Below are 13,362 nucleotides of genomic sequence, written 5' to 3' on the forward strand. Positions count from 1 at the left end.
ACCACTGGACTTATTTCGAAATGTTCATTCATGAAATTAAACGACACAACAAAAAAAAAAGAATACGTTTTGCGCTGTCACTCTTTAAAACTGTATTTAATAGCAGAGGATGTTTGAAGAAACCATTAATTTACAAACCACAGAGAAATGGAATAAGCCACACTCCCTTGGTGGAAAACCTCATCACAAAATGAATCTGCACTTAAAACAAATAAGAACATCAGCTATTCCCTCCTGCTGACTTTCATATCTGTGTAGATTATCAGTGGCAATAGAGGAATGCAGTCATCGGTCAGAGCTTTTAGATGGAGCATTAGTGGGCTGCTAAGCAGCCTCTGGAGGGAGACATGATTGAAAGCTGTTGTCAATATGAGGGCTCCCTCATGTCATGTGTCGCTGCACTGTGGAGGCTTCCTCTGCTACAAACACACACTCCCTGGAACATCTCAATCAATAGTCTGCCATCTCAGATTCATACTCACTTCCTGTTTGTAAAGCAGCTGAACTCGCCTGCGTCTGTAAACACGTGTGCGTGTGGATGAGAAGAATCAATGATGGACACAGAGCAGCCAGAAAATAGATAACTTTAACAATTTTATTTGTGAAAAACTACAAGCAAAATTCATAAATAGACATTTCTATTTGAAGCAGAGGAAAATGATCAGGTTAGCCTATAAGCGCAAAGTCGTGCACATGCCAGAAACATGTATTATTTTAACATTATAAGCTAGACAAGGAGCTGTGATCTGCTGAAAATGCTGCATACATTTCCACACCAGGAACATAATGTGACCATTTCACAAGGGGAAACAATGACACATCAGCTATAAGTTAAAAAGAAAAGAAAAGAAAAACTAAAATTGGATTAAACAAAGAATGGATTATTGTACTGTCCCTACATTTTTTTTTCCATTTTTTTTTTAAACCGAGCAATAACTTTAAAAGCATTGTACAAGACATTGTTATAGGAAGAAATGAGTTTGTATAATACACTTAATTGGAAATTCACGGTTAAGGTTATACAGTCAGTAAAACAAGCATTCTATATTTGGGTCTCTGACAAACAAAGCTAAAAAATGTAACCATCTTTACACAGTAAATTAAGGTTACTGGTCGCACACAAGAACAGAACTGCTTGCGCGGAAAGGAAACAGGAAACAAAAGACTTCAGCTCCGATGCCATTATTCATAGTGTTTGCTTTTGCACCTTTTTAAAATTCTATTTACAAGCAATAATTCATATACTCAGCAAATGGCCATTTGTCAATAATTTAACAATGAATCCTTTCTGTTGGAGTACTCATTCAAGTGAATGTGGTTGCAGATAAGGCAGGTGAAAAGATGGCTTTTTAGGCCCATTTCTAATAGATTGCATTACAAAGCAGGGTTTTTATTCTCAGTAAAAATTGGACAAAACATTTCTCCGTTGACCCAGGAGTCTCACTTTTTAAGTTCTATTCACATTGCTTTTCCTCACTTTGAACACTGATTCCATATTTGTATGCAATAAAGTACATAATTACATATTAACCATAGCTTAAGAGCAGAAAAAAGTCATGAACACGTATCTCCTGGATTTCAAACATTGCTTACGACACACGTGATTATCATCCCTACGTGTGAACCTGCAGGGTTTCTAGTCAACACGGAGCAAATCGTGCTCCTCAGATCCTAGAATGAGTTTTCTGGGACGTGTTAACCTCACCTAACCTGGTTTCAGTTGCTCTGGGAGGCTCAACTGATGAGCTGGGGCCTCTGTTAGGGCAGCTACATGTACTGTGGTGGTCCCGCAGAATGAAGAGGGGGCTTTACTAAGGCCAAAAGTCTTCAACCCAGCAGACCCCAGAGCTCTTCTCATCTACCCCACAGCACACCCAAGTCTGCTTCTGATCACCTGCACAGTGAGGCAACATCCACCACTGAGAGTCAGAGCCGAGAGTTTTCTTCAACTCGGCTCACGCTTCTGACAGTTCTCTGCCCCGATTTAGCCGTGCACAGAGACAAGTGGACAATAAGAACACCATTTACATGGATTATATTAGTCTTTATTTAAACTGTTATTCATCTCACACATTAGATAATTGCATTTCAAATTGTTATTCATCTGTCTATGTATCATGTCATTATGAAATTCCTTTGGTCCTTCAATAAATAAAACTAAGATATCATATACACATTTATTCTTTATACAATTTCATACAGTTAAAAGGAAATTATGTTGGTCTAGTATCAGCTAAGGTGAAAGTGAATTAAAACCCTTAAATAAGCCTTGCTGTTCTAAAAATTGAAAGAGCAATTGTGTTCTATTAACTACTGCAATATTTTTTTGCCTTCAATGACAGGAGTCTTAAATTAATAAAAATAAAAACAAGTCAATTGAATTGTCAATCTCTGTAAATTGTTCATGTCTTTGCACTTGTTTTCTGGGATATCAGGTTGAGAGAATGAAGATTCAAAATTATCTTCAGGACCACAACAAAAAAAAAAAAAAATGAAATCAATTCACAACAGCTTGACACAACAGGTCTATTTTTACAGTTCAATTTTGGTTTTACCAAGTGGAACTGCGTGTGACCATCCTTCAGTGACAACAGAAAAAAACAAAACAAAAAAAAAAACTCTGGCTCAAGAGATGAGAGGACAGCTCTATCTTCAGCCATAAACTCAATATTTAAGTATGGAATGCAGAAAATATCAACAGCTTTTAGTGTTTTACACAACAGCCTACACTGTACAGTTAAGGACATAAGATACTGTATAAGAGATCTGCTATAGCATACTAAATCATAGACAATCTCGTTGAAAAAGTCAGGTGTCTGAACTTCAGGTGATGATCTTCTGATGCACATTGACCTGTACAGAACGAGCAGATGGACCTGATGGAGGTCCAGACAGTGTTCAGAGTGAGACAGTGTTGTTGAGAAAAGTGAATGAGAATTTGATTCATCAGCACTTTGTCACATTGAGTGAATGGGCAATCCCAGATCTGCAAAACCGCTTCACAGTGTATCTAGCACCAGTGTGTGTTTGTGTGTGTTTGTGTGTGTGTGTGTGTGGTGTGTTATGTGTGTCTGTCTGTGACTCGAGTCTTGTCCTATCATTTTCAAACTGTAATAAAAACACTGAAGGAACGATCGATCGGCAGAGCTACACAGCAAAGCTTCAACATAAAAAGGAGAATATCAAAGTATACAGGTGCAACAGGTAATAAATAAGGGTAATAATAGTTTAAAGTTATTAAAATGATGGTGGTTATTGTGCCCAGCGAAGAATTCTTCTTTACAAAAACAAAAAAAAAATGTCGACTTGGCCTCACATCCACATACAAATATAAAACAATACATACAAGTGTCTGGATGCTACCGCAGGGGGGTTTGGGATGGGGGCGTTATTCTTTGTAGCCCAGCTCTCCTTGCCTGTGCCACGGGTGTAACCACAAGGGAAGTTCTCCAAACAGGGCGTTTGTTTCCCCGACAGGCGCACCGCACTGTTCCTCAGCCAGCCAGATCCTCTCAGCATCCAGGGGTGGTCATGGAATGGAGGCAGGGCAGCAATGGGAACGGTGAAATCTCTCCCCCTATGGGATCCATAGTGTCCAGAAACGTGGGGGGAAAGGGGGCGTGGAGCAGGGTGAGGACGGGGAGGAAAAAGGGGCAGGGCCTCAGAACGACTCATCGTGCCCCACAGAGAGATCCCCTTTAGGTGTGGAGGCGCGTGACGAGCCCTTGTCCATGCTCTCGGAGCCAGAGCTCTGGTGCTGCTGTTCGGAGCCCGCGCTGGACGTGATGGTGGATGAGGACGTGGAGGACGAGCGGGTCTTCTCCTTAAAGTCTGTTATAATAACCGTCACGTTCCCTACGGTGATGGCCAACTGCTGGGCGGTGCTCCGGTCAATGTTCTTCAGTTTGGGTCTGAGGGACAGAGATGGAGAGAAAAAAAACACAGAAAACCTTAATAACCAGAAATACAAACCACAATATGTGTGTCTCAACAACAAGGGGGAGGCTGCCAGCACTGTGGGGGCGGTTACACTAAATTGCTCAATTCATCGGGTGACACATGAACAGTCAGAACAAGTGTATATAAAGTGAGAGTGGGTGTTTAGTGTAAAAGATCATTGGTGAATCACTTGAGGTTTCCCACTAGCCTAGTGCAGCATGAGCTTCTCTAAGAAGAAGAGTTGTGTAGTCGGAGATGTGAAACCACATGTTCTGCCACAGACATGCAGAGCAGCAGAGGCTGTACACACCTGGAAATGTGAGAGTTCTTGTTGGTCTTGGTTGCTGATTTGCCAGACTGTATGCTGTGTTTGTCACTAGGTGGGCTCTGATGGTTGTCTGATTTGGGTCTGGAAGAAAACAGATACACAGCAGTGAGGATAACACCAGCACAGGAGACGCCCAGAGACACAAGTGAAGCGTTGTCGTTTACACTGACCTGGTCTTTTTGCTGCTGGGCTTCTTTGTGACGGCTGGGATGATTTCCTTCTCTCTGTCGGGTTTGTCTTTGATTGGCTGTTCCTTGTCGCTCTTGTCCTTCTCAGGGGTGTCTCCTTCTGGCCTAACTCTCTCTGGACGTTCACCCTCTGGGCGTCCCTCACCATTGGCGCGTTCTCCCTCTCCATCCGGGCGCTCCTTGTCTGTGCGCTCACTCCTCTCCCTCCGCTCCTTCTTGGGTGGGGGAGGCATCGGGTACTGCTGAGCCACCTGCTGGGCAACCAGCTGGGAGTTGATCCTGGGTTTCCTGTGGAGGGGATCCAAGGCACAAACATGGATTAGCCTCATAGTGGAGCTGCGAGCTGACTCTGGCCACGCACCAGCACAGTTACACTACGGCTGACAAAAGAGAGGTGACTGAACCTAGAGGCCGGTGAGGGGAAAGAGCTGCTGCTCCCAGCTGCTCCTGTTGAGGTAGGTTTACGCAGCCGCTTCCTGGTGGAGCAGCTCTGTTTAGAGGGCTAATCTCATTAGCTCACTGCTGTAATAAAATGAATGCACAGGATCACAAGGTGGGACATTTGCAGCACGTCACTTAGGTCTTCTAATCTGATTACAGCGGGGTTGGCCCCATTTGTCACAGACTGAGATTCAGTTGAACACGGTGTAGCTGCTCCACTAACTCACCAGCACAGAGCTACCCTGTCCCCTTTCTGACTCAATTTCAAATGCATACACATATTAACACAAACCAATACCTCTTTAAAGTTGATCATTCTTATTCATCAAAGACAATGAAAGTATGAAAGATAAATGTCACAAGCAAGAATCCCACTGAAATTCTCCCCTTCTGGAAACATCTTTTCTGAGGTGTATCACTGACAAACATGCATGTAGAAAGAGCAGCATCTTGCTCCATCAGTTGTGCATATGCACCCAAAGTCCAACTGCCTGAGCTAGCACGCACACACACACCTGCAGCATAATGGACACCAGCTGGCAGCATCTGGGGGTGGGGGGAAACCTCGGGGGAGAGGGATGGATGACTGCAGCTTTCCAGAGACTCCAACTCAAGCCGAGACCAAACCTTAGCCAGCAACATGGCTAATCACATGCCAGCGCTGGGCAAGCATGGTGAGGAGCAAACCACAAGTACGCTCACACTCTCACACACACACACACACACACACACCACGCACTTGAAAAGCTTAGCGTGCAAACAAACAGCTTGGCATGGCTCGATGGCTGCTCGGGAGGCCTTTCAACAGGAACACAACACGTTATACTAGCTAGCTGTGTATACTCAACCCTTCCAAACCCAATTCTAGTCTTGGCAGGAAGTTTTTTGTGATATCCCACCAGTGGAGAAAAGGGCCCATGATCCTGAGGACTGCTTTATGAGACCTGTGCTCAAGTAGGGAGTCTTGAAAGTTGTAGAAAGTGTCTATCAAAACTTCAGGTCAGATAAACAAGGGTTACTGCTGGAAAATGCAGCTCTCCCAGTGAAATTAAATGTTTTTGGCTGTGCCATGGGAGTAGGCTACAGTGAACCCAGTCTAAGAGCAAATGAACGTGGTAAAAAGACTGATGATGCTGATTTTAGTGGCTTTTGGTGGAGAGTGGTTTTCAGACAGCTGCTTATGTGGTTAGCCTCAGTGTTTCAATTTGACATCATCATATGGTCAGTTCAGTTGCTCTCATTTCTGCACCTCCATCCTCTCAGGTCTTTCAGAATTGACTCTCCACTCCCTCACTCTCTGTATCTTTTAGTAGCATTGCACTTTTGAAATTTTGTTAATCTTTCCTATCAATTTTCAGCCCAACTTTTTTCCCTGACTTTTTTCTCCACTGCTCCATCAAACTCATCAAGCATCCTCCTGCTGCTGCCCTCCACAGACTGAGAGAGGCTTTGAGGAGGGGCTGGGGGGCATGCAGCCGATCACAGGGCAATCTATCGGGGCATAATAGAGCATCATGTCGTAATGCTTGCACTACACTCCAATCAATACACCAGCTGTGGCGAATGCTGATGAGCCCCCGGCTGTTGATCCAGTATCCATTAGCTGCTGTGGCTCTTCAGAGCCTCAGGGCCTATCTACCTGCTGCCCTTGTGTGAGGTACCCTCTGCGACACTGAAAAAGGTGAGAATTAAGAGTGGTGATGTGGGAGTGAAATTTTCCTCCCATCCCATCCTAGCTTCGTAACTGCCAACCCTATCCTGTCCCGTCAAATTGATGCCAATTCCATTTCAATCTAGAGTACAGCTCCTTCTTGTAGGGCTTGGATAAATCTAACTACACTCTAAATACTTTGAAATGTGTAAATGTAAAAAGAAATTATATTGCTATTATTTTGACAGATTTTGTGATTGCAATCAGTCACAATTTTAGTGGGAATGGTCATTTCTGCACTTAATTTTCACTGAAAAAATATAAAAATGATTATGATGTGATTTTTGCTGGGATCTGTACCAAACAAGCACGTTCCCTTACAGCTGGAGAATATGATTTGTAGGCCATCTCACACCACAGTGCTTCATTTATAAGGGTATGTTGTGACACATTTTACTTTTATCAAAAAACTGCAGCTCCTGTGATTTGGATATTACACGAACAAGTTGTTGAGCCTTATACTAGCACAGTCTAAATCACAGACACACAGAGAGGGCTGGTAAAAACCTTTATGGATTTTTCTGACCAATGAGGCGTCCCACTGGGATGTCCTGATATGCCTGATGGCCATTCTGACTTGGTTGTTCTTGTTGTAACGTCATTACCGGGGAACGGGGTCGCTAGTGAGCTTTCCAACCATCATATCTAAGTTTCCAACTGAGCTGCTGCAAATTCCCTGATGCTTAGGCCCAGTGGGAGGTCAACTTAAGGCCAGTGAGCCGCCGGGCTTGAAATACACTGGCAAAAACCCTGGATTAATTGTTCAGCCCTAGTAGGTGATTAATTTGATGATTAATCATGAAGTGATGAGATAAAGTTTACAATACTGGACCTGTCACAAGTACTGACACAACACCAATTTTTCAAAGCAGGCTCACACTGCGTATGACTTATTTTCTAAATGCAGTGTTTCCTCTACATTCATTTAGCAGTGGCGGCCCGCCACTGCTAAATCATAGCCGCCACGCCTTCAAATTTCTTTTATTTTTTTTATTTTTTTATTTTTATTTTTTTATTGTCGCAAATGCACCACCGCCACATCTCTCCACCTTCACAGCACAGCCTGTGTGATGATGAGCGCAACAGCGGGGGGAGGGGAGGGAGTGGGGTGGCTGGGGGATACTATTGGAGTTAATTACTCGCGAGAGCGCGGCCTTGAAAGTGACGTCACGTCAGGCACCAGGTCTACCCCTCCCCCCCATAGCATGCCCCCACTGCTGAAAAAAATCCTAGAGGAAACACTGAAATGTATACTGGGCAATTAATACATGTCATAACCCCATGCTGAACTAGCTGTGACATTTAAAACAAATGTCACATGATGTTAATGTAGATTCCTCCAGATTTCCCCGTCCTGTCCACATTCTGATGACAGCCCGGTGCAGTGCACCCCATGCAGATCCAGTAAGTCTCTGGAATACCACGGGAATTCCTGATCCAATGTCAGCAGCTATTGGGAAATTGTCAACATGCCACTGAAACAGTGCGACAAAGAATATAAGTGTTGGGTGGGCAGATTGAGCGACATGAGAAAACAACAGTGATCAAAGATGCAATAATGACGTGCTCACCCACATTCAACCATCATGAAAAAATATTTGTGTCTCTAACCCACAGCCATGAGTAAACAGATTTTGTACACAGACGGCGTTCAAGGAGACCAGAAATCATTTAGTCTGGCAGTGAGAGCTGCTCGCCAAGGAGGTGGTGAATAAGTGATTGACTGATTGACAAGATCCACGCCTCCTCTGCCTGTTCCAGAGCTGAGGCCCTGGTCAGAGACTGAGATTTGTGTCAGCGGCGGCAGAAGCAGCCGCAGTAGTTAAGCAGTGATTCAGTGCCAGTTGTAAGTCAGCCATGAGATGCTGCTGGCATGATACAGCCACTGCTCTCTTTGCCTCATTATTTATTTACTGACCAGATATGATGGTTTTGCACGGCACTGCTCTATGGCTCATTAACATAGCTGGAGATTCTGCATGACACCACGTGTGTGCCACTTGCCTTTATTAAATAATGGTGGTCCTAAACAGCTGGAAAAAAAACTCTCCCCCTGTCCTTCTGCCTAATATTATGCCTCATATTTAAAATTAATAACAGTTTATATTTAAATAAGCCCTCCATGTCGCTGGGCATAGAGTACTAATTACTACAACATTGCTAAAAAAAAAAAAAAAAAAAAAAAGAAAAGTACCATACAACTAAAATATAATTATTATGCAAACGTCCAAATTAAACAGACACGATCCACTGTATAACAAGAGGTACTGGAAATGATACCAGGACCTGGACCAGGAGTGAACCCCAGGGTCCAACTGCAGAGACTGCTCCAACCTCCCACTGCTGCCAATATATTCCTGTGGAATCAGTACGTGTGTGTGTGTGTGTGTGTGTGTGTGTGTGTGTGTGTGTGAGAGAGCGAGAAAGCCTCTCATCTTTATACCACCGTGTTAAGCGCGCAGAGGTTTGCAGGGACGTTGTTAAAGTGTTAAGGTAGAGGAGAATCACCTGGAAGAGTAGCCTTGACTTCAGACTCTGACCTGCTGAGCTCTGAATGGACATTATGAACTCTTCCACTCAGTGCACCACAATGCTGCGGGTCCTGAGGACATGACAGCCGAGATGCAGCACAGCTCGGCATAATTTCACACTGGTAATTACTACAACATTGCTAAAAAAAAAAAAAAGTACCATACAACTAAAATATAATTATTATGCAAACATCCAAATTAAACAGACACGATCCACTGTATAACAAGAGGTACTGGAAATGACACCAGGACCTGGACCAGGAGTGAACCCCAGGGTCCAACTGCAGAGACTGCTCCAACCTCCCACTGCTGCCAATATATTCCTGTGGAATCAGTACGTGTGTGTGTGTGTATGTGTGTGTGTGTGTGTGTGTGTGTGTGTGTGTGTGTCTGTGCCTGCCTATGTGTATAGTGTATAAATCCTGCTGTCGAATCATTTCCCACTGTGAGGGCTTACAGCATATTACCTCCCCTGCGCACAACAATAAGTCGTGATTGACAGCTCCTCCTACGCTTGCCCCTAAATTCCACCTTCTAGGGGAGGGAGGAGCGGGAGACTCCCTCCACAGGATGCCCTGAAATAACTATCATCATGCTTAAAAGCTCCTAATTCAGTCAGACTGACACCCATAGTTAGACTGCTCCACTCAGCCTGAACCATCCCAGAAACAGACACACCTCTGCTCAGCTGGGGCTCTCGCTGGCCAGAAGCAGCTGATGCTGCGAGCCAAGAGCAAAAGCTGAAGCTGCCGTTTCAGAGGTAACTCTTTCTACAGAAATCAAAAACAATGAGCCTGTGCACTTCATGGAGAGACAGAGTAATGAAGAGAGTGAGTGAGCGATGGAGAGTGTGATAGAGAGAGAGGCGCAGGAAAGCCCTCATTAACACAGCTCTTTTATTTGAAGTGCTGTATGGAGGACAAGCAATTATTTCCTGCCAGGCTGAGTGAATGCAGTGGCAGACAGCTGAGTGAAGAGGAGAGGGAGAGGGAGACAGCCAACAGACAACAGTCTTCCTCAACCACAGACAGCCCACTGAAGAGCTCAGACTATTTAACATCACTCACTCTCTCATTCAGACTACACAGTATGAACGTGGGCTCCTTGTCCTCTGTGACGTACAAAGTTGTTGAGAAACATAAATCCTCCATTCACATACATTCACCAGTGACCTGGTTTCCCCCCCACACATGACTGAGAGACCATCACAGCCTCAGCCTTGAGCACATTTCTCAGATCGGACAAATGCCAGGGGGCTTTAGTTTGATCACAGCACCTCCCTATGACATGCTGGAAAACAGGGAACCAATGATCTGCGTCCATATTTGTTGTACACCTTGATTATTATGCAGAAACACGTGATACCCGCCCTTCCCCCCAATCACTACGAGGGTGATGAAGCAGAGCCCAGAGCTGCCTGACTATGCTGCTTCGAATTTGTTGACCAGTCAGCAGGTTTTTATATATGTATGCTCTATTGTTGTATTGTTGATTGTTGAGCAATCTTTCCAGAATGACTTGAAGTGTGTCTGGGAATAGCTCTGCATGGCCCCTGTATGACCCGATTCATGGGACGGCCAAAATTTTCTCTTAACAGTGCAACAGTGCACAAAATTGTCCTCTATGTGTCATTTCACAGTAAATTAAATACTAAATGCAACATTTTAATAGTAGCACTTAATGTTTAAGAGTAACCTGAGCTGAACTGGCAGCCATTTTGATAATTGATAAATCTTTTAAGTCACTGTTTAAACAAAAATGCCAAATGTTCACCACTTCCTGTTACCTGAATGTGAGTATCTGCTGAACTTCGGTCACCTATGATATTAAACAACTTTTGGGGGGTTTTGGACTGTTGACAGAACAACTTGGCATTGGCATTTTCACTGAATCCGTCAGTTATTTTCTTGGTTATTTGACTGATTGTTTGGTCAAAGTTTTAAGATGCGCCTCCATCAGTGAACATGAAGAACCTATTAATTAATTTTTTTGGGGTCAGTAAATTGACAAATACAAATACTATATAGACTGCAGGACTTACACTCAGTTGTCAATTTACTGTAAGAGGAACACCTAGCTAAAACGAATGCTGTAGTCTGTGGTGCTGTTGAGCTACATTGTGTTATGTTGACAGGTGATGCTATTATTTTGTCCAAACCATTCAAATCAATGAGGGTAAACTAAGCAACAGACGCCTCTTTGTATAATGCGATACAGTTCAACAGCACCATAAACTGCAACCACAAAAAAATATCACAGTGGAATCAACAACTCTCTAACACAGTTTGAACAAAAACTGAACATTATAACCTTCATGAAGGAGGATTTATTACAGGACTGTTGTATCAGACTGCGTCAGTTTTAGCTCTTTCTTTATAAACTGACAAGTGAGTGTATGTTCCCTATGTGAAATTTTTGATCAGTCTGAGCCTGAGGTGACTGCGGTAGTGTTGTAACCTCTGGCCATGGATGGGTAAAGAAATCTGTGTGAGTGGGTGTGTCGGGAGGTTGAACGAGGATAACACCTGAAGAGCAGCCTGGGGCTATAGTGCTTCTCAACTCATTCCCACTGCCGACCAGAGGCATTAAGCATTCATCCTTTTATCCATCCCTTCCAGTCAGGATTTTGAGGGCTTACTGATACTGTCACTTTTCCCCCTCTAACCCCTTCACCTTACCCTCCTTGTGGGGGTCTGTAGATCCCCCACAAAGTTTCTATCATACTTCACTGTCTGTATGCACAGCAGGCTCCAGAAAGCATCTACATTCCACAACTTGTCCTCAAACAGCAAAAGAGCACAGCAGTCAGGTATGGCATTTAGTTCCCGCAGTACTGAGTACTGACAAGGGGTTGACTGATTATTGGCCTGGCCCATTAATGGATCCGATTTTATACAATTATTGGAATCATTTTTTTAAACTGAAAAACCATTTAAAAATGCACCAGGAATGCCCAAGTGGCTTACCTGACAGTGTGTACCACATAGGCTTAGTCTTAACTGCAGCGGCCTGGGTTCAAATCCAAACCGTGGCCCTTTGCTGTATGTCATCCCCTCTCTATCCCACCGACTTTCAGGGAAAAAGTGCCTTCTTTGGCTCTGATGCAAGCGCCTCTCCCTGTCTGTAGTAACTAGCCTGTGATCTCGAACAATGTCATGCCCACAGCACCATCTGATTGGCTAAATGTCACAAGTAATTGCCTATCAACACTGAAGGCTACTGTGTACACAGACCCGAGTAGCTCCAGTGAGCGAGGCAGCAGATATTTCTGACTTTATCTACGCTGAAGTTGCAAAAACACCACAACCATATGAACAAGTTAATTTGTTGATCCAAGACACACAAAGCAAGAGAGAGCAGGATTAGCAAGAGAGTTGTTAAAAGAAGCAGAGCGCTTTGAGTGCCTGAGCAAAACTAATGTAAATTTAAATGTATAGCAGTGATGAAGAAAATAGCAACATTAACTGTTGAGATAGAGCAGCAAAAAACAGTACCAGTAACAGAAACTCCAGTATGCTTACTGCAGCACGTCAGCACATGAACGGCCACTCACTACTGTTACTGAAAAGAAATTTTACGTAGAAGTAAAATTATTTGTGTAAAAGTCAGTTGAAGATTTCAGTTAAAACGTTTCACACTTTTAAAAAGGGAGAGCAGAAAGGGGTAAAGCATGTTCTATTATGATAACTATTAACGGCATCTTTAGGCTACCATGGTATTTCAATGCATATACACTGTTCCCAGTTGACAACAGCACAGAAAACAACCACTAACTTCTAGTCAGGCTCTTTGCAGCCTGTGCATGAAAACTGATAATTACAAATCATTTGGCGTTTTATTAGGAACACCTAGCTAAAACTAATGCAGTCTAATACAACAGTCCTGTGATAAATCCTCCTTCATTAAGGTTATAATTCAAATTGTTGATATTGATTTAAATTTATGATCATTTTGGAGGATGTAGTGTGTGGTGCTGTTGAACCGTATTGCATTATAAAGTTTCTGTTATTTAGCCTACCTTCACACAGGGCTGTAAACTAACTTTTTGGCTCACCTGCCAAGGGGACCGGTAGATGAAAAAAATCTACCGGCCAAGTAAATTTTTTACCGGCCAAGTAATAAATTGCCTCTTTTTGTTACATATACATCTGTTTCAGTACTTTTCATTGAGATAACAGTATTATATAGCGATATATATATTAGGAAAGAGACCAAAATATTATT

At 43.3% G+C, this 13,362-nt stretch overlaps 1 protein-coding gene across 1 annotated transcript in view; it reads right to left on the reverse strand.

Annotated features, from left to right (window-relative positions):
• Positions 1–581: 581 nt before the first annotated feature.
• rybpb (RING1 and YY1 binding protein b) overlaps positions 582–13,362 on the reverse strand; it is a 20,379-nt gene continuing 7,598 nt past the window's right edge. The window contains exons 3-5 of the mRNA XM_023424774.2: positions 4,438–4,743; positions 4,250–4,348; positions 582–3,911 (exon numbers count right to left, since the gene is read on the reverse strand). Of these exons, the coding sequence (XP_023280542.1) occupies positions 3,662–3,911; positions 4,250–4,348; positions 4,438–4,743 (655 nt within the window). The 3' untranslated portion in view covers positions 582–3,661. The remainder of the gene's footprint in view (positions 3,912–4,249; positions 4,349–4,437; positions 4,744–13,362) is intronic.

This window comes from Seriola lalandi, unplaced genomic scaffold (assembly GCF_002814215.2).
Source record: "Seriola lalandi dorsalis isolate HSWRI2012SDOR001 ecotype SW California unplaced genomic scaffold, Sedor1 jcf7180002054748, whole genome shotgun sequence".
In the NCBI taxonomy this organism is placed as follows: Eukaryota; Metazoa; Chordata; class Actinopteri; order Carangiformes; family Carangidae; genus Seriola; species Seriola lalandi.